Below are 20,921 nucleotides of genomic sequence, written 5' to 3'. Positions count from 1 at the left end.
TGGACATTCTCCTCTGACCTCTTCCATCAACAAGACCTGCTGCTCACTGGATATTTTCTATTTCTTGGACCATTTTCCTTTAGAGATGATTGTGTGTGTGGCGTTCAACAGTTTATTGAAAGAGTCAGATCAGCAGAGTCACTTGAATCACCTTTCTTCACCATTCTTATTCCTATGGTTTGAACTTGACCAGGTGTTTGTGCTGTTCCTGTTTTCAACTTTTAGAAACTGCTAAATAAATAAGGGAAGGAGTAACAATGTCAAAGTCTCTGCACAAAATGTTTCACAATACTTATGTCACAGGATATATGTGAATGTGGCATATGATGTTATGTTTTCTCTACATTGCATGTGCATGTACAGTAATAGACACAACATTACTCGATTAATCCTTTAAGTCCTGGAATGAATGTGCACCTCATTTGAAATGTATCACTTATAACGGAAAATATTTCCATGTGTATGTGATTTAATACTCTTATTGTCTCTCATTAAAGCAGCCCGTTATTCTGCAAATAGTGCGGGTCGTGAGGCCCATCATGTGTAGTTATGCCCTTTTAAGAAAATGGGAAATAGTGGGACTGGGAGTGACGTCTGTGCGCGCGCACACATTCACACTCACTCACTCACACACACACGCACGCACACACTCAGGCCAGAGGCAAACTGACACTTGCGGAGCGGCGAGAGATAGCGAGCGAGGAACGGTGAGTGCAAATACCAAACTTTACTACCGGTTATCTGCCGTCTAATAACTAAGCACGTAGCGCCGACACCTGCCGGATAGTCAGCAGATGCGACAGTGCGAGCGACGTGCGTTTTATTTCTCGGGTTAATTAGAAAAATTGTTCCCCAGTAAAAAAAACGGGAGTTAGCACTCCCATTTTAGTCAAGGCCGGGCGGAAGGGCAGGTAGCGTTAGCAAAACGGTTGTGTCTGTGGCGAGCGATTAGCACAGGAATGCGGACTCCTTTAAACCCCCCGCCTGGTCCATGGATATTACAGTGGTGAATTGAGAGTGATTGTGTGGTTGCTGACCACAAATATGTGTTTCGATCACACGTCTTGGACAGGAATGTGTCGGCTAAGCTAGCTCGCCTGCTAAGGAGCCGCAGCTAGCGGTTTGTGAAGCGTCGGCCCGTCGCAGGCACTTAAAGCTAGCTAGTTAGCAGCATTTTGCTAACTGGCTTGATAACGGGACTTATTGTTGATGTTGCCATGTAAGTGGATTGTCTATAAACAGATGCTGGCCTCACTTGTATGGATTATAGCTCGTGGTATTTTATTATCTTTACACGGGATTAGGATTTGAACAGTTTAATTAATTTCAGAGAAGCCACGGTTGTAATTCGCATCCACCGACTGTTGATTACTGCTCTGTGGTGTAGTCGTAGCCGCAGATTGCAGGGACTTAGCATGACCCGGAGTGATAAACATATGCTGCTGCCATAAGCAAATTAAGTAGATTCACTGTGAGACAACCCTAAGAGCTCAGATTTCTTTCTGATGTCTGGCTCCAAGCTTCCCCCCTCTGCCGGTTACAGGTTATTTCTGCTGCAGAGTGTTGTTTTACAGGAAAGGTGTGTACTCGGTATCCTTTTTTTAAATGATCACGGCAGGGCACCCATAGTTCTTAAAAGGTAGGGCATAGCTATACATGTTTTTACCTTCAAATGGTGACTCCAAAAGTTGAAGACAGTCTTTGTCATAAATGGATTATTCCAGTTGAGTTCGGATGGGAGGCAATACACACTGAGAGAAAGCACCCTGAGAGCGCAAACCTCCAACGCTGTTGGCACTCCCTATTTTGCAAGCTGTTCTGTTTCAGTGAAATCCTAATGTATATCAGTACCCCCACCAAAATGTAATCATTTCTTTCTTTGGAAGTGACCTACAGCTTCACTTTTTGAGTTACACTGCACAGAGATAGACAGATAAAAGCAACTGAAATCAAAGCGTCCTTGCCAGAGTTAAAGAGAAAGCACTGTTGTGACAGTGGATTGTGCACACCTTTTACTTTGTTTTGTAGCATAACTTGAAGCAAACACTACCACAGCTGGCTGTGGTGATTGCTTTAAATGTTGTTGTAGGCCTAGCCATCTTATCCCCACTGTTTGTCCCTCATACTTTTACTTTAGCTTGTGTGATCGTATATCCAGAATCTTATAGAAACTGGAGAAAGCACTCAAAGAGCCTCTGCCTGGCCTTGCACCAAAAAAAATGTGATCCAATCAATCCTCTACTTTTTTTTATGTTATGCTGCTCTCAGACAGACGGACAGATGCAGCCATACAATATCCTTGGTGAAGGTGTATATTGTAGATTCATGCCAAAGACAAATCTGCAGTGAGGTTGGCTATCTCCAATGCTGATAAAAGTGACACATTTGCTTCACCATGTGCCCTCTACACAGTTCAGGTTTTGATGATGAGATATTTAACCCACCCAACCCCTATCTTCTATACCAGCCTGCTGTCTGGAGTCTTGAACAGGAACAGAGACTCAAAGAGGCTATTTTTGTGGGCAACTACTCCTGTTCTATCCTATCAGCTTGAAGCCTTCTTGCACTTTGGAAAGAGGATGTGGTTACAGGTCAAGGCCCCTGCAACACAGATGCTTTGGCTGATGGTGTTTGTCAGTTACAGATCTTTGTCATAATTAAGTCAGCAAACTTTTGTGTGCCGAATTGCACTCTTGGTCTGACTCATTGGTTAACTCAAGGCTGTGGTTGGCCAGAAAAGTGAGGCAAGAACTGAGCAGATAGCACAAAGTCTGACAACTGCAGTCATAATCTTTTCCCTTGAAAAGATGTGAAAATCTTCATTTCTATGAAGTCTTGATTCTCAGATTGCTGTTAATGAAGTGTTGAACCTATTACACATTAAGAACATACAAAAACAGTTTAGTAGTTGCCTCTTTAATTTACTGGCTTGTAAATTCCTAATTGCCCAGCGTGTTTCTTGAGAAGAGTTAGTCTGGCACTAATCACAGGTAAATTACTCTGTTTTATTGGTATTGTTTAAGTTAATTTAAATGACTGCTCATTTTTGTTTGGGCACCACAGGCCAGTTGATCATGCAATATAATTTGACCAGAGAAAAATATGGAGCTTCATATACAGTGTAATGTAAAAAAGTTATTTTATTTAGTATAATTTGAGTTAATTATTAACTAGGGCTGAACGATTTTGAATAAATATCTGGTTTGTATTGACAATAAATGTGATTGCGATATCAGAGAGAATGGTCATTTTTATATCATTATTCTCATTTCCATAAAAAAAAACATTTAAAAGGATTAGTGTGTGATATTTGTGCAGCTCTGTGAGAAACGAAGATGTTCTCTTCAGTCTGTAGAATAAGATGTGTAATAATAATTCATTTAAAATTATATTTTGACACATTTCGGCTCGAACAAATATTGCGTCTCCTGCGATTGCAGTAAGCTGTATTGCGATTTCGATAAAATTTCGATTAGTTGTTCAGCCCTATTATTGACTTTGAGATATATTTCTATGAAACATTAATTTGCACTGAATATTTTTTTGTAGACACATTTTAGATTTCAAGCTCAAATTGATACATGCTCACTACTGTACTAGCTCAGCATTTTGAAAAAATTTAGACCGTTCCTACAAATCAGACTGTACCTGTAACTTATCAAATACCATAGTTCTTCAAAGGAAACAAGACCCAGTCCATCAGAGTATGGAACTTACAGGTTCTCAGGGTTTTCTGGTTTCCACCTACAGTCCAAAAACACATAGAGGTAAAATTGACACTATATATTAACCGTAGGTATGAGTGAAGGATTGAATGGTTTGTTTGTCTCCATGTGGCCCTGTGATGGACTGGCGACCTGACCATGGTGTATTCTGCCTTTTGCCTCTTGCCCTAGCTGGGATTTGAACCAGTGCCATCTGCGACCCTCATGTGGAGAATAACGTGGTAGAAGATGAGTGAATGCTTGTTCCGGTGTTGTTTGCTCTGCGATGGAACTGTCTGGGGTGTACCTGGCCTTTCGCCCTGTGTCAGCTGGGATTGTCTCTAGTGGCCCTGTGACTCTCATGAGCATGATATAATGCTAGGCAATGAATGAAGTCTTAAGTAAGTTGTCTTTTAATGTAAAGCATCACCACTCCATCTTCTTCACTTCAGGTTTCAAGTTTTCTGCTGTCAGTGGCATCTGTTTTTTCCTCCTAATGTTAGTGGGTTTTCCATGCTAAATGTGTGGTTTTGTTGGAGGTAATGAGTAACCAGGAGCTTATCAGCATTTGAGAACACTCTACCAGAACACTAGTTATTATCTCACCGCGTTTCTTTTTTCTTTCTACACCTGACCCTCAACCCAGTCGTCTTTTAACTGTTTGGCTTATGTAATTGTATGTGAGTCAACAAACATGGACGCTAATAAGATACCACAAGAGTTGTTGTGCTGCTAGCTTCGACCAGCGGATGCGTGCATTTTTACCATCCGCACAGTGTAGGAGATACAGAGGGCAGCTGTCAATCATACAACTTGCTGAGTCAGTTGCTATGACAGCTTCAGGAATTGATGGCTCCTGAATGTTGCAGTTTAGTGATGGTATCATCTCCTCACTTCTAGTTTGAGTTTTGTCATTGATGCAGACATTTGCTGCATATTCTCGCAGCACCACCTCGTCCAATTTCCAGCCTTAGATGGATACATACTTTTTGCTGTAGAGGGTGAGTGAGTCAGTGATGTCATGGGGCTGCATGTGTCTGTGGCATGTGGCTTTCCCTCACTCCTTATTTGCTAGGGTTACTACAAGAGCAGAGGATTGGCCGCAGTGTGTTTGTGTTTGTTTTGATGAAAATGAAGTGTGTAGTCCAAGGCAGTGGAAACGGGGAGAGGTTTGGTGTTAAAGGGAGATGTCCTTAAATGGCCTTGTGTGTTTTGTGTGTGTTGGTGTGCACTGTGAGTGTGTAGGCAGGCGAGTAGTAGCGCAGAATTGTTTTTAGTGTTCCTGGTTGGAGAGTGTTAAATGGTTTCAGTCATGTCCCTAGTTTGTATGAGAGAATGTCATGATGGAACATTTCCTAAAGAAAGGGATTCAGAAGAGGAAGGTATCGTTCACTAATTGAATATTAAGCAGAGCTTTTTGAGGTCTTGATCAATAACATCGTCTGCTTTGAGGACTGTGATTTTTGAGCTTAGAAATTTTGTCCTTCACTCCTACTTAAGTGTAGGAATTGGAACAGATATCGTGTTTTTATGGAATAGGTCAAGTTTTTTTGAAGTGGGACTACATGAGGTTCTGACCAATAGCCTGCATGATACACACAGTATAAGCTCTCTCCAAGCTGTCCCCAGAAACAGCAAGATTGTAGGTCCAGAAGTCAATGCATATATGCATGGTCACTTTTTAATAAGCCAGCCAACCTATTCCTGGTCAGCTGTTGTCCAAAGATGGTGATGGTGAGATGTTCTACAGTAAGAGCATTTAGTGATAAATTAGAGGCTGTGCTGTCCTACTGTGCTAAAATTGAATTGCCTGTTTCATTTTAGGCAAAATTGATTCCTAAAACAACTACTATAAGACAATTTTTTTTTATCAATTTCGGGGGAAATTGACTGGCTGACTTATGTTTTAGTGGAAGTTGAATGTGACACTATAGTGAATGCACATGTGTTGGCAATGTAAATAAGACATTATAACCACCTTATTGTATTTAATAATATTTTCTTCACTTATGTGAATTCCTATTTACATAAGCCTAACAGCCTTTGAAGCAGTGTTGTGTCATAAATTTACTTTGGAGACAACTCATCACTGAGCCTGGGACTTTTTTTTTGTTTCCCCAGTTGATTGATTGCTAAAGTGGAAAAGTTGGTGGCACAGTGTTTTACTACTTGTCAGCCCATCTTCTGTCACCCTATTTAATGCTTATTTGTCCTGTCAAATAAAAGCAACTGATCCTCTTATGTAAAATATTTAGGTGATTTTTGGGAAAAATGTAAATATTTTGTTTGTCTTTTGAGGATTTTAAAGATTGCAGTCTCTGAAGAAGCATATGTTCTTCAGAAAGACCTTGTGTAGCAGTCACATACTGTAATAATCTAAGGGACTGAAACATGAAAATGAATCTAGGTCTAGGTAAATCTGTCAACGTTTTTATGTCCTTCCTTTCCCCTGGCTTGGTTCATTCTGTCTTTGTTTCTGTGATTGTATAATTGTAATGTATAGTCGTTCGAATAAAACTTTATTAAAAAACAACAACAACTTTGCACTTTTTTTAAGAAAAAGTTTCCATGTGTACAGGGCCTAAGAGCCACTGCTACAAAAAGGTATCCTGATGTTCTGTGTCTTATCAGGGGTTAGTCCAGTGTCCATACAAGAAACATATGTGCACATAGCAGACTAGTGAAACCTACCCTAAATCGGAGTCTGACATTGTCTATATGACATTGTATTTGAGACACTGCATGCACTTGACTTGTACTCTGTTCTGTTTACATGAGTGTAGTGTATTGTGAGAACCTTCTCCTTCCAGTGACTCCTCCCTAATCGTGCAAGAAGAACTTCTTGTGCAATGAGGATTAGTGAATGTGAATTATTCAGTCCGCTTCATATCGTACATGGTCATTCCTTGTGGTTGAAGTTGGAGGTCCTTTTTCTACCTCCCCTGTGTATTTTTAATGGAGTAGGCTGTAAAAAGAACAGTGTAGGAGGTGATCATCTGCTTCCAATGGTAACCGACGATTAGCTTTTGATGGTTTGCGAAAGGGTTGATAATCAAGGATGCCTCTGTTGTCTTCTTTTCAGACCTGGATTTCACAAAAAGGCCCCCTGTGATTTTCCACTCAGTTTTGATGCCAAGCAGCTGCACGTTTCAACCAATGACCCAAAAGTATTTCTCATTTTCCGCACTCAGTTTCATTAAAACAAGAGCCACTAGTTCCCTGGCTTGTATAAACTATGGTTTTTAAGTTGTTCCATGTTTTCCTGAAGAAAGTTTGGGAATAGCACTTGCATGTTGGTTCTCTCTTTTGTACAACAGAGCTTAATGATGAGGTACACAAGTACACCCAAAGCAACAGCTGAAACCATGACAAGACGTGTCTGTCTGCTAGGACAGTGAAAGATTTATGGATGTTCTGATTGGCTTCGTTTCTCCCCATGCTACCAGTTGAGAGATGGATGGTGAGACAGAGACCAAGCACTCGATTGAGCAGCTGAGAGCGAGCAAAGAAGGCAGTGCACAGCTATACAATGAAGCAGTGGTGCAAAACACTAAGTCTGACATAGTTTATGTCAAGTGTAAAAAAACTGGTTTGACAATTTAGGCGATGGCAGTTCGCCTAAATTAAGGTAATACAAGGGAAATGATTTGTAGAAAAATATCTTTTGAAAACAACTGATGGTATGAAGTCAGCTCAGGTGACAGAATCTGGAATCCCCCTTTTTATCCCAACTACAAATAAACCTTTGGGAGTCTCTTGTTATCTGTAGTCCAGCTTATACTGACCCAGTTGGCAAACTCAACTGACTTTCCTCCACTATCTGTGTCAATGAGTCAGAACCTGTCTATCTCTTCTCAGTTTCCTTTCAAATGCAGTCACCTCTTCCCTGTTCCACAAAACGGCTGACTCCATATTGTTGTACCACAATATTTAAAATGACTGGGTGACTAAAAGTCTGTCAGCAGGGTGGGTTTTGGTGTGTAAAGGCCAAATGATTGTGTCATTAGTAGGAATATCTGCCAGATCCATGTGCTATCTCCCCCACAGTTCCCTCTACAGTCATACGCACATCACAGCTGGTTTGTGTTAGAGAAGGGTCACATACTCTTCACCTCCTCCACCCTGAAGCAGCTTCGATTATGGGTGTTCCCTCTATTGTTGTGCTGCGTCTTGTCCATTACTTCCAGGAATGACTAGAATCCCTCCTTTCTAGAGTGGAAAAACTTGGTGACCAGCCTTAGAAAATTCCTTTGTTTTCACTGAAAAGAAAGTCTCTTTGAGTAGCCCTTGTTTGTTTTTAGCGTTGTCTCACTGTCTTTACACACATTTCTCACTCGTCAAATCATTTTTGCTTCTCTCTGTTTGTCCTCTGCAGACTGTTGGGCTGTCCGGTGAAACAATCCCGCCATGCGTGAATACAAGCTAGTGGTGTTAGGCTCTGGAGGTGTGGGCAAGTCTGCTCTGGTGAGTATTTACTCTCTCCTCCCTCTCTCAGACTCCTCTGCAGTTTCCTAAAGACTCTCAGGTAGTCATTAATCACAGAGCAAAATATTTTGTTACCTTTTGGAGAGGAGTGAATGGTAAGAAAGCAAACTATGAAGTTGTATTTTCCCCTCTAAAATATTTGCCATAATGTACTTCCTATCCATTTGTTTGTATGTTTGCTGACATAACAATTTGGCTTTCCACGATAGGGTTTTAAATAGATCAGACCTCAAATGTTTATTGATCTGGTGTCAAAGACGAGATAATCTCTGACAGTTTGACCTATTTTCACTTAAGATGATGTTGTTGTTGTGTGAACTCTGTCTACCTCCTAATGTAAACCTGTCACTAAGCAGCACACTGCTTTACAGTATATAGCTTAGGCCCTCTTATTTGCATATAGTCACACTTGACGATAAATGAATGCACTGTAACTTTGTGCAACCCGTGAATTTCTTGAACATACCATTCCAGGTGTCCTCCTACTTTGAATAATCTAGAAAGCATTACAATCGGGATGTGTCACTCTTTGTGGCTGGAGAGGTGACGGTGAGCTGATGGCAGATTTCTCTGTTCTCTTACAGACAGTTCAGTTTGTACAGGGAATCTTTGTGGAAAAATATGACCCGACAATAGAAGACTCGTACAGAAAGGTGAGTGTCCTGTGAGAGCACAGAGGGAGAGGCAGTGAGCGCTGGCCTGGAATGAGCTGATTGTTAGCAGCTGCTCTGCAAGCTCACGTCATGATATTGTCGTCTGGTTTTCGCTAATGTATCTCCCTCTCCTTTCCTCTCTCCTGATTTTTTTGTCTTTTACTTGCATTCGGTCTTGAAATGATTTGTTCTCCCTGTGTTAATGTTTTTTCTGTGTTAATTGTGTGTATGAAATAACATGGTACATGATAGATGACATGGAATATGATGTGAGGACTTTATCTCGTGTTTCTTTTTAACTTTTTTTTTTACAGCAAGTGGAGGTAGATGGGCAGCAATGTATGCTTGAAATTCTTGACACAGCAGGCACAGTAAGTGAACATTTCTCCATTGAAAAGCTTGTCTGTACCTGGCTTTTTGACATTGTAGAAGATAGAAACACTTGTGTTACAGGAAATATAACTTACAGGAAAAACACAGCTGAGTCGAAGAAATAACTCTTAATGAGATATAAATATATGAAAAAGTTTGTTTCTGTGGTAGACTAGAACTGAAACTGCACTGCATTGCATTTATTAACCGAGCTGCATCCATTCCTTCTCCTAACACAGGAGAACTGTGCTACCTCAATGTTGTAGTGCGTTATGAATAAAATACTTGCTACAGGCAGATCTGTGTCATGTTATCATGTAGTCCTGTGCCCGTGCAGTGCTACGAAAAACCTCGACTGAGATCCAACAACTGTACTGCACTATATATTTTTTTTTTCAGCATCATGTAGGCCTGCAAGTAATCATCAGTTTCTCAAGTATTCATTCAGCCTATAAAGCATCTGCAAATAGTTAGACAAATCTGTGTTGTGTGTGACAAACGGTCCAAACCCCAAAGAGATTTTGTAGTTGGCTGTTAAAATACAATGAATGCAAATATTCACACTGCAACGTTTACAAAACTTGACTGCCTGTTACATGCCATGAACATTGATAAAAGCACGCCAGAAGGTATATTGCAGAGCTAATGCCTAGTTCTTCCTCTTCATTTTTTCAGGAACAGTTTACAGCAATGAGGGACTTGTACATGAAGAATGGCCAAGGGTTCGCCCTGGTTTACTCCATCACAGCACAGTCAACCTTCAACGACCTCCAGGACCTGAGAGAACAGATTCTACGAGTAAAGGACACAGAGGATGTAAGTGTACAGTTGGCACACTTTTCCCCAGTACTGCATTCATTTTATTTGTACATATATCATGGCTGATAAGGTTGTTGATCCCATTGAAGAAAAAAAATTACAGATAGTTTATAAGCACCATACTTCCCTGTTTTCTGCCGCCTACATCGTCCAGGGATCTGATCACACACTGTTGCCATGGACACCATAACAACACTGATTACAAATTTGCCTTACCCTAACATAATGCAGATGGTGTCATGGTGTAACTCCTTGTATTGTCAGTACAGTGCAAACAATAGGAAAAGCACTTGTGGGTTGTATGTAGCCTATCATTAGCTAATGGTAGCGCTGTGGAGGTCCCTGTGGTTTATTTACTTAATCTGGAAGCACAGCATTGGTCCCTACTTAGTCAAGAGTCCAGCAGAAAGTAGGACAATATTTTTGTCTCAGTAGGAGATTTTAAACTGGGGTTTTCCCATTCAAGCCTGCTCTTCAGCTTGTATCGGTAACAGATACAATAAAGTAGAAGATACGTCATCTTGTTGTTTTCCCAGCTTTTCTACTTTTTTAATCATTTCCAGTTTCCAGTTTACTGTATCTCTAGTAAATTGTGAAGGTTGTTGTAGAAAGTAAAACCTCCAACCCCTTTCTGGTAGGGCAGTGCGTCAGCAGAATCCAAGATGCCCTTTTTTGGTGATCACTGGAACTGAATGTTACTATAACCCTCTCTCTTATGGTTTCCTCTCTTGCTCTCTGTTCCCTGTTAACCATCTATGAGGGGCTTCAGTTTGGTGTAGAAGTTTTTATACTTTCTTTATCTTTTATGTCTGAGCTTTTTACTGGTCATCATCTTGCCTCTCTTCCTCTCTCGCTTTCAGTGCCAGTATACTCCTCTGCTTTGCTTTTTAGTTCCTGTTGCTCTGTGTCTCCCCCCTCTTCTCTATGGCCTGCCTTGTGGTCTCACTGTGGTCTGGCACTTGGTGCGGGTGATTGGACTGTCGAGGATGATGTGCAAGGAAAGCCTCAGTTCATCAGAAACATACTGGAGTTTGAGGCTGTGGTACTTCATTAGAGCCTCCGTGGTTAGGGAGCTGAGGTTAGCCTCAGGCTAACAGATGGATTGCAGGATCATTGGCTCCTCAACATGCAACATGTTTCTTCTCGGTTTGCTCTTTCTGAATGTAGAACGTTGAACAGTTTTGCTTATCTGGCTATTTTGTTCACTCGGTCAGCTATCAGTCCAGCGGTGATTTAATCATATGATTAAAACAACATCTGTTTATCTTTGGTTGCCCCTTGCAGGAATGCATAACTAAAGGAAATACCTAAGATGTTTTCTTTATTTTTTGGACAGAAGCTCTCAAGCTATTGCAGAGTAAAACACCTCTAGTTGCTACCGCAGCTTTTCCCATTCTCCGCCTTGACATGCTCCATTTACTTCTTGGATGTCAGAATGTACAGAGGCACTGAATATTGCCAAGCTCAATTAAATCCAGTATTTTCTGACGGTAAACACAGTAAAGTAATATTCCATTTCCTTAAATAAGTAATTAAGACTGGAAAAATAAACTACATACTATTAAAAGCCCCTCTCACTTCCTTCCACAGTTCTTACATAAGAGAGGTCTTGTGACTATTCCGGCCGATCACGCTCTCTGCCTGTGTTTCTAGGATGGCAGTAATGCCTGACTCCATGCTTGTGACTCCCTGCAGCACTTAGAGAGCAACTTGTTCCAAACATTTTAGCTAATCTATACTGCCACATTCTGTGTTCCCCTGCAATCCACTCTGGAGCATGCCATTGTGAACGAGACAGGACCTGTCTGTAGCATGTGAAGAGCATCTGATCCGATTCTCTGTGGGCTGTGTGTGTGGATTCTTCAAGAAAGCTAACGCTTGCCCGGTGTGCGCACTGCTGACACGGAACATATTTTCCTTCCCTGCATACCTTCGTCCTTCCATCCCTCTCTATATCCTTCTTATCCTAGCTTGGCCCAGAGGTTTGTGTTTGGAGGGCATGCCATTGGTTCTTTTTGGACCCCGGGGAGAAATGCCGTTCAGCAGTCCACTGAACGGCTTGTTTGGACATCAAACGTCAAGCAGCAACCGCCATTGGGTTAATCTAAACATTGTGGTTTCCTGTCATCTGCTCACAACCTTGAGTGTGTGTGTGTGGACGAGAGAAGGAAAATAATGACCATGGTTTATTCATCCTATACCTTCAAGACCTGTCAGTAGGAATGTGGCCATACCTCCTGTCAAATACAATCTCTTAACTGAGCAAGTTGTCACATGTCAGGATTCCCAAATATTCAGTTTTTCCAGATTCACAACACATGTCTAGAGGCCGTTTCTGGCTCAGAGGTGTCTAGAGGAGGCTGTATTTCCCATGCAGAGACTTATTTGTTGCAGGCCCACAACAAATACATTACCTCAGCTTTGCTTTCCACTAGACAGTACAGCTTGTAAACCTACATTAAATACTAAAATGGGAGAAGTATACTGATCTATTAAAGTCTTGTTTAGAGGTTAGAATACACTGCACGACAAATGACCATCTTATTACTATCTGCTGCTATCATGTAATTTCAGGGAGCAGCCAGAGCATGCAATCCAAATGAAATGTTTGAAAACATTCAGGAAGGAAAGCGATGTTATCCCGTCTGGGCGGGGCTGCCATGGCTTCCTCCGGGCCAGCACGCTCCCTAGATAGCCAGTCAGGAAACAGCAGGCAGGATGAGCCGCATCCCGACACCCTCACTGCCCCAGCTTTGCCCAGTATGACAGTCAGGCCTGAACCTTTCCTCAAAGAGTATTTTTTTTTGTCAGATGTTTTTAATGCATTACTTCAGCATAAGTTGAGCAGGCAAAGTCATTCAGTGTAATACATGGGGAGTTTTTGATCTTCTTTTTGGTGGAGAACAATGTGTTTTATGTGATTCTTCATGTGGTCATACTTGCATCTTCAGTATGGTTTTGATATTTGCACTGAAGCCTGGCTATTGTTTTGTCACTGGTACCAAAAACCCCCTAGAAGTATCTTCTATTTTTAATGCTCATTTTCCACCCCTCCTCCCTACTATCGCTATTAATACTATTTTTATAGACTCACTTACCATTAGCATTTTCATAAAGAGGTTTTTCTCTTCTTCTTTGTATTATACATTTTCTTTTTTTAAAAGAACGTATTAAAATGGAGTCATAAAACACATTACAAAATTGCCTCTCTTTTGTTTTTCTTGCTCATTTCCAGGTGCCGATGATTCTGGTGGGGAACAAATGTGACTTGGAGGACGAGCGTGTTGTGGGGAAGGAGCAGGGCCAGAACCTGGCCAGACAGTGGAACCACTGTGCCTTTTTAGAGTCCTCTGCTAAGTCAAAGATCAACGTCCTCGATGTGAGCACACAAACCACTTAGGAACCTATCCACACTGTAAACATCCTGTCCTCAGTACTACCTTAACCATAGTCTTAGTCATTCAGGGAATTGTGTAATTTGTGACATCTCTAATTGTGAGAGTAAGCTCATCAGCACTAACAAGTGTGGTTTATCAGAGATGTAGGTAAGACCTGGTCTGTTTAAACAGCAACACATCTCCACTTAGTAATGAGGCTCTAAATGATTGCATAAAGTTTAAACGGTGCGTTAATTTAGGATTAAATAAGAGAGGAGAGGTGTGTTTAGCGTTTTGTGTATCAATGTTGAAGGTTTGTCCTCTTTTTTTTTGTCTCGTGTCTCTTAGATCTTCTATGACCTGGTCAGACAGATAAATAGGAAAACGCCAGTGGAAAAGAAGAAGGCGAAAAAGAAATCCAACTGTGTCCTGCTTTAAAGACCCTCCAGCCCCTGCAGCAGCTCTGAGCCAGGTGTGTGTACGTGTCATCAGCAAACTTGTAACTTTAGTCCTGCATTTGAATGTAGCAGCCGTAATCATGAGGTAATCATGCATAAACAGACTGCCAGGTTCATTTTTAATTTTTTTTATAATTTTATGTAATAGCTTTGTTCTTTCATCTCAGATTATGCTACACTCATCGGTCGTAGTTTGTCATTCGTTAGCCTGAGTTTGGTTTCCAAGTTTGTCCGACAGGCAGTGTGCATGTGAGTCTAAAAAACGGCTTCTTAGCTATTGAAGAGCTTTAATTCCCATTTAGGAGCATTTGTTCTTGCAGCTCCTTTTAGTTTAGCATGTGTCGCTATGTCTTAAGACTTGAAATGGACCATTTTCACCACTGTAAGCATTTGTCCGCCAGCTGGTGGACACAGACTTACCACTTTCATTCGTTTGTCTCTTTTAGAATGCACAGTTTATTTGGTAGTGTGTATGTTTGGTGTGGAAGTGTATGCCACTTGCTTTCCTGACGTGATGGAAATGTGTTCCATTTTTCATGTGAAACTGACTGAATCTATTGTCACAAGAGGAACCAAGTCATTTGATGACGAATCTGGGGCATTTTGTTCATTATCTGTAGGTGTGAGGTGCGTCTTTTTAAAAACATTTTGATGTTTTCTTGTCATTTGTACATTCAGCAAATGTTTCTCGGGCAGGCTACAATTCCCACCTTTTTAAAAACGTTGAGCTTATTTTTAGTTTGGACTAAACTCAGCAGATGCTAACAGCTAGTTTTAAGGAAGTCCCAATCTGTCGTTGGGAAAGTCCAAGTCCCTTCTTTTGGTTTTATTCTCTTTTCTATAGTTTTAATATTATTTATAGTTCTAGTGATCAGAAGCTTGTCGTGAAAAGCCATTTTCAGTAAATCAGACTGCTGGTGCCAGTAAATCCTTCTCAACAGCTTGTTTATTCATTTTTCATTAGCCTTTACTGATATTTAATGTATGCGATGAAATAATTCATCTTCATTTACAGCAGGAGTTGACTTGCTGCTCAACAGTCATGTGGAGGTTCTAGTGCCATTTTTTGTTGTGTGTGTGTTTTTCTTTTTTTATTAGTAATTTGAAATTATGTGCTTTAGGACGAAATTACCACACTAATGTCATTTCTATTCATTTTCAGACCTTTCAATAGCCAGAAATAGTAAAGCATATGTGTCTTGGGATTAGCATTGTAGAGTGGTCTACCTGGTTTTGTTTGCAACATACATTCTGTGCCGACTTCTTATGTATACTCATGGTATTACTCTATGTCAGAGTTAATGCACAATAAAGCCTGGATTTTCAAATCTGTCTTGATTTTAAAAACGTGGGAGACCACAGACGCGACAAGCTTTGTAACCCTATCTTCAGTGTTTTAATCCCGAGAAAGCACAGACTAGACGATCCGGTCAAGACGGATCAGGACTGAAATCTGGCCAATTATCCCCTAGTGTGGGGCAGGCTTAAGATAACCTGTTAAGATTTAAACCATCTTTCGCGGATATGGAACAAAAAAGAATTTGAGAACGAAAGTTTCTGCTGTGGTTTGGAGGATTTCCCTTCGATGATTATAGGCTCAGAAGATGTTTTTGGACAGCTAGAGGTCCAGAGTGTGTGAGAGTGGGGCCTCTGTCAACAGACCCCAGGGCGAGTGCTGTCCCACCCCGCTCCCGTTCACATGCTCGCCAGCCCAGTGAACCAGCACTAACAGGATTACAGCCTCATTGTCCCACAGAGGGAGAGATTGCATTGAGAGACAGGGTGAAAGTTAAGGGGACATTTCACTTTGGCCACCTAGTTTGCTGACCTCAGCATCTAATTTGTACTGTATACACTGATGAAATGACCAGAGTCTAAGGCAGTATGGGAACTCCTATTTTACTAGTTTGGATGTATTCAAGGATTTGAAAAAGGGAAAATTGACTCCATATTTCAGTAAACTCACATCATCCTGACTCTGTACGTGCTTGCTTAGACAAAACAACAGGTGGCCTCATTTCCCCTCGTTTTTTTATTACAGTCTTGACCCAGGAGTGCCCACATGTTGTTTTATCACTCTGACACCTGATGTTGCCATTACGCTTTATAGACTCTGGTTTTCTTCTTTGCACTTTGATGTAGATGTAAAGCTTGATGTTACTCCTGCTGAGCATTCCTCTCTAAAAGGCTTTCTGTCATGGTAAACTCTTTGACTAAAGAACAAAAGTTAAAGGTATATTAGCATGGCCCTTAATAAATATACCCAATGTGAATGGAACCTGTGCTTTTGCTGCTATTACAAATCAAAATGTCTTCACTGAAAAGAGTCAGTTGAGCTATAAAAACTCCACCTTTAACCCCTGAGAAAACCCAGTTGCCCTGTCTGCCCACTTGGATGCTGTGCATAGATGCACTGTATAAATGTGTGAGTGAATGTGTGAATGGCAAAACTAGTTTAAAGCAGCTTTGAGTGGTCATCAAGACTAGAAACGTGTTATATAAATCCAAACCTTTTACTTCCATTTCTCTTTGTCCTGTGCTCTGCCCTCACACTTGGCCGTTGGTAAAAACACCTGAGGCAATTTGGGATTTAATGACAACTCGGTGTCCAAAACCTTTAATTTCTGAAGCTAAAAGCAGTGGAGACGGGTTGACCTGAGTGAAGACAGCACTAACTGGGACTGCACCATTGCTACATTCATGCCATGTGGGAGTTATGGTAATGATGGAAAGATTCTCACATGTCGTGAGGGCCTATATCGTTGCATAATGCCCGTCCTAATCAGTTAAAACACACACATGGCTGCTGTAAATGAGTGATATTTGAACAGCTAATGGTTGTTGTGCTGCCAAGTTGAACCTGTGAGTGCTAAAAATAGTCCACTACAGCTCAGTATCTATGAGATTTCAGTGTTATTTCCCTTAAACTACTGTCCTTACAGCACTTTGGCAGCAAGTTAAATACATAACAGCCTTTGTAAAATTGTAACTTGATCCAGTCGAAATTACACTTTGGATGTCGACATGAACACTGTTTACAGGTGGGAAAGGAGTAATTACTGTACGTACGCAGAGAGCAGGAAGTCAGTGCTCTTTAAGCGTCTCTGTAAGAGCTTGCTATATATTATATAAACACTGCTATATATTCCTTTTTGGTAAAAATATCAGAGTGAAATATCCCTGTACCGTGAACTCCATCAGCTCTCTCATTGACCACTGGCCTCATTTCTGCCCTCTGACCTGGACTGACGACACAGCAGGTGATGCTCAGTAATGAGCAACCATACTGTTAGGTCTCTTTTAGCTGTATTTGAAACATGTGAGGAAAACTTCTGTAGCTCTGTAAACGGGTTTATTGCTTTGTAGATTTATTTGCGTTGGTGTCTCACCAGTTTTATTCCTAAGGCTTTGAGTTGGCGTAAGAGTGCACAAACTTGACCTAATCTTTAATATACAATTTGCTTTCAACACAGAATTTTTGTTTTCCACTATGTTTTCCTCTTAAGGGGTGTTGTTCAAACAGATGCAGTGTGGTTAAACGGCCACTAGAGGGCAGTAAGCGCTTATACATTTACTTTAGGGTAGTAAAAAAATGATGATTAAATCTGAGCATTGCTGACCCATGAAATGAAACCTAAACCTCTGCTCCGTGTTGCAGAAATGCTGTAATGAAGAACTGTTGCCCTGATTGGAACGTGCCAGCATTCCAACAGCCCCGATCTTACCTACTCCTCCGCCCGCCCACCCTTTTCCTCCCATCAGCCATAAACGGTGAATCAGCTGACTGAACCGCTCCTATCAAAGACGAGGATGATCTACACGAGAGAGAGAGAGAGAGAGAGATGAAGAGAATAAAGAGAGAGGGAAAGAAAGACAGTATGAGAGAGAAGACTGTTGTCTCTCGCCTTTGAGGACCTTCCTCTGTGTCTCAGTTTCAGTGAACCCTGAACGGACAGTCTCCATTTCTGCACCAACAAAAAAAACCCCACCACAAACTGATGATGATGATGATGATGATGATAAGATTGCAGCAAAGCCTCTGAAAGTATAAAAAAAAAGGTGTCCATGAGCTGCCTACATGGCCAGAGAGCAGCCCCATTTTTTTAATTTTTTTTTTGGTTTTTTTTGTTGACAGTTTAATAATAAAAAAAAAAGAAATAACAGCGTTACAGAAGGAAAAACAATGTTAGGAACTTGGATTCAGTATTTTTCATCTTTTTCAATATTGTATTTGAAAGACATGGAAGTCGACCTCTTTTTAGTTGTGCGATTCTAAATATTCTTCAAAAACAGCATGAAAAAAATGCATCAGTTATTAAGTGTAGATGTTTTCAAGTAAAATCAAGTGGAAAAGTGAGAATTTCTTTTTATAGCCATACACCTATTGTCCCTGCTTGTCATGTCAGTGATGATAGATCCAGGTCTATAATATGTATTATTATTTTTATTACAGTTTTTTTTTTTCTTTGTTTGCCCTGTTGTTCATGGACTTCTCTTCTGCAGATATCTCTCTTTGATGTGACTTAATTTTATACTCAGTCACTGGGATTTCATAGCTCCCATAATATATTCTAATGCCATTTTTTGCATAATAATGCTTCAGAAAAAAAATGGGCCTTTTTATAGAAGAAATACGGGGAAAAATAAGGATTGATTTCTATGTCTCTTGAAGCTGAAATATATTATACTAAACCAACTCTAATAATGCTTCCTGTGTTTTTCTGTCGATGTTCCAGCCTTTATGGATTATTAAAGTACATTTTAGTACGTTTTCATTATATTGGTCAATGTATTTTTGTGAATTAAACTGTTATCCAAAGCAGATTTGACTGATTTGAGAAGAGTGGAATTAAAAATGTGTTTTTTACACAGGTTGCAAAGTGAACTGGGACATTTTGTCAGCTCAAGTTTATTTAATTGATATTGATTCTACTGTATACAGTGACACATGTCTGGTCATGTTTCAATAGATGTGAAACAACAGGACAGTTACTGTTTGTAGTGTGACTTATGTTAAATACAGTTGAGGACATGAAAATGTCATTGTTTTAAAAGTATTTCCCTAGTGTTGTTAAACAGAGCAAAACTTCCATGATTTTACTTCCACAAAAAACAAAAATGACCATGCCCCCGTAAGAACTGACCTTTTCATCGAGCCATAGCACAAACCACTGTTGTGCAGTGGTTGTAATGTACAAAACTTTTAAAATCAAGTTAAAATGCCCAGTATAGAATCTTCAGTAAGAGTTTGCGTTGTCACGAGAAAAAGGATTGTTGATGCCCACAAAGGAGAAGGATATACAAAGTTATCACAGCGCGGTCACAGTGTAAGAACTGGAGTATTTGGAGTAGTAGTTGATTTTTGTGGAATAATTCAAATGAATAAATGATCCAAAATAAAACTAGAATGTTTTTGAAAAAAAACAAACCGTGCTAATAATTATTTGTTTGTTTAACAGCGTAAATACTTTGGAAACAGTGAAATTTGTCCTCAACTGTACTATGTTTTGCTATACTTTTAAATTCCACTAGGGGTCAGTATGTGAACAGAAATGTTTTGCACATCCTGTGGGAAGTTGTCACACTGAATCAAAGCCCCAGCAGTAAATTACATAATGTGGCTCAATGGGGCAATAACTCACAATTCATTTATGTACAGAGCATTTTTTTTAATGATTGTTCTTCAATGAGAGTTTTATCATCACCTTAAATTCTATATTGAAAAACACGCACGTCCTATAGGTGTTCTATACTTTACAGTATAAACCGAAGCTTGAGATTTCAGTCACATTTAAAGCAAGAAATGATGCAACGTTCACATCATCATTCATTCATTCATTCATTCACTCATTATGTCACGTTTATCTTTTAAAGGGTAGCAGGAGGAGCTGGAGCCAATCCCAGCTGACGTTAGGTGACAGCTGTGATACAACTCTGGACAGTTTGTAAGCCGTAGTATCAGAGCATTTGACAGAGGTGCACAAGTGTTTTAGAGTTTGTTATTTGTAACATGTTTTGCCCTTTTTTAAATGTTGCAATTTATAAGTTTCTTACGACGATGTTGAGATGTTGTGATCTGTGTTATGCAGTCAAAAATATTAATGTAGGTTGAAGTATAATATACATCACAGGACTACAAATGACTTTCAGTTTCCTTCATTAATAGTTTGGTTTATAAAATAAAAACTGAAAAAGGTTTTGAACTCACTTGTTTTTGCCAGTTGTTTAATATATGATGAAACAGTGAATATTGAAACTGTAGTGTGGAACTTATAGATTCACACCATCAGCTCCATAGAACTCTGTGTTTGTCAGTATAGTTGTTGTTTTTAGATCCCATGTCACACACTTAATGATTATTTTAGTCAGACGGAGGCAACACGTGTCCACAGTCGTTACCTCCAAACCATCATTGGTGTTACTGGTCGCTTAAAGATTATGATTTTTCAGCTCATGTACGTTTTCTGACAAATTAGACATGAGAAACTTGAAGCTTTTGCTTTAATTATGGCTATTAAAGGCATGTTGCCCTGAGGTGTATACTGTGTTTGATCATGTCATGTTATGAAAAGTGAATCATAACATCAGTCAGGCCTCATTTTTCCATAAATTAGACACTCAGTCTTTTTTTTTTTTGAAGACCCCTTTTAAGTTATGGAAAACAAACGCTGCATCATCTAAACTCCTCTGGTTTCTGAGAATCAGAGGATGCTTCATATCTGCAGCTAAAGACAGTGGAGAAGGGGATTAGAGCGTGTGACTCACTCCTTGTTCCTGTTTTTTTTTTTTTTGGACTCTTATCACTTTCGCTGCAGCCTTGATCAAACCCTTAATCCCTTTAGTGGCTGAGAAGCGCAGCAACTCCAAAACACTCCTGCAGTTATTATCCGCTGTGTGTGAAATAATACCTGCTGTCATCCTCCAGACTCCTCTGCTCTGAGGTTTCCTCCCATCGCTGTGGTCCCCGCAGGAAAAGTAGGTGGGTTTGACTCACATCAAAGCACTCGCTCTCTGCATCTTGTGTGCAACACTGACAACTTAGTGCCATGAGCT

At 40.3% G+C, this 20,921-nt stretch overlaps 1 protein-coding gene across 2 annotated transcripts; it reads left to right on the top strand.

The window, feature by feature from the left end:
- Window positions 1-599: 599 nt before the first annotated feature.
- On the top strand, window positions 600-20,075 carry LOC131460398 (ras-related protein Rap-1A-like). Of its 2 annotated transcripts, none has more exons than XM_058630859.1 (8): window positions 600-707; window positions 8,080-8,168; window positions 8,774-8,842; window positions 9,157-9,213; window positions 9,890-10,030; window positions 13,269-13,412; window positions 13,759-13,882; window positions 17,527-20,075. In XM_058630859.1, the coding sequence occupies exons 2-7, from the start codon at window positions 8,112-8,114 to the stop codon at window positions 13,846-13,848; spliced, it is 558 nt and encodes a 185-aa protein (XP_058486842.1). In that variant the 5' UTR covers window positions 600-707; window positions 8,080-8,111; the 3' UTR covers window positions 13,849-13,882; window positions 17,527-20,075. The 2 variants fall into 2 exon arrangements, with proteins under 2 accessions (XP_058486842.1, XP_058486843.1); XM_058630860.1 differs by having other exon boundaries at window positions 13,759-13,888.
- The last annotated feature ends 846 nt before the right edge of the window (window positions 20,076-20,921 follow it).

The sequence above is a fragment of the Solea solea genome, chromosome 6 (genome assembly GCF_958295425.1).
Source record: "Solea solea chromosome 6, fSolSol10.1, whole genome shotgun sequence".
Lineage (NCBI taxonomy): Eukaryota > Metazoa > Chordata > Actinopteri > Pleuronectiformes > Soleidae > Solea > Solea solea.
Note: the sequence above shows the minus strand (reverse complement) of the source record. Positions and strands in the feature narration are given on the sequence as shown.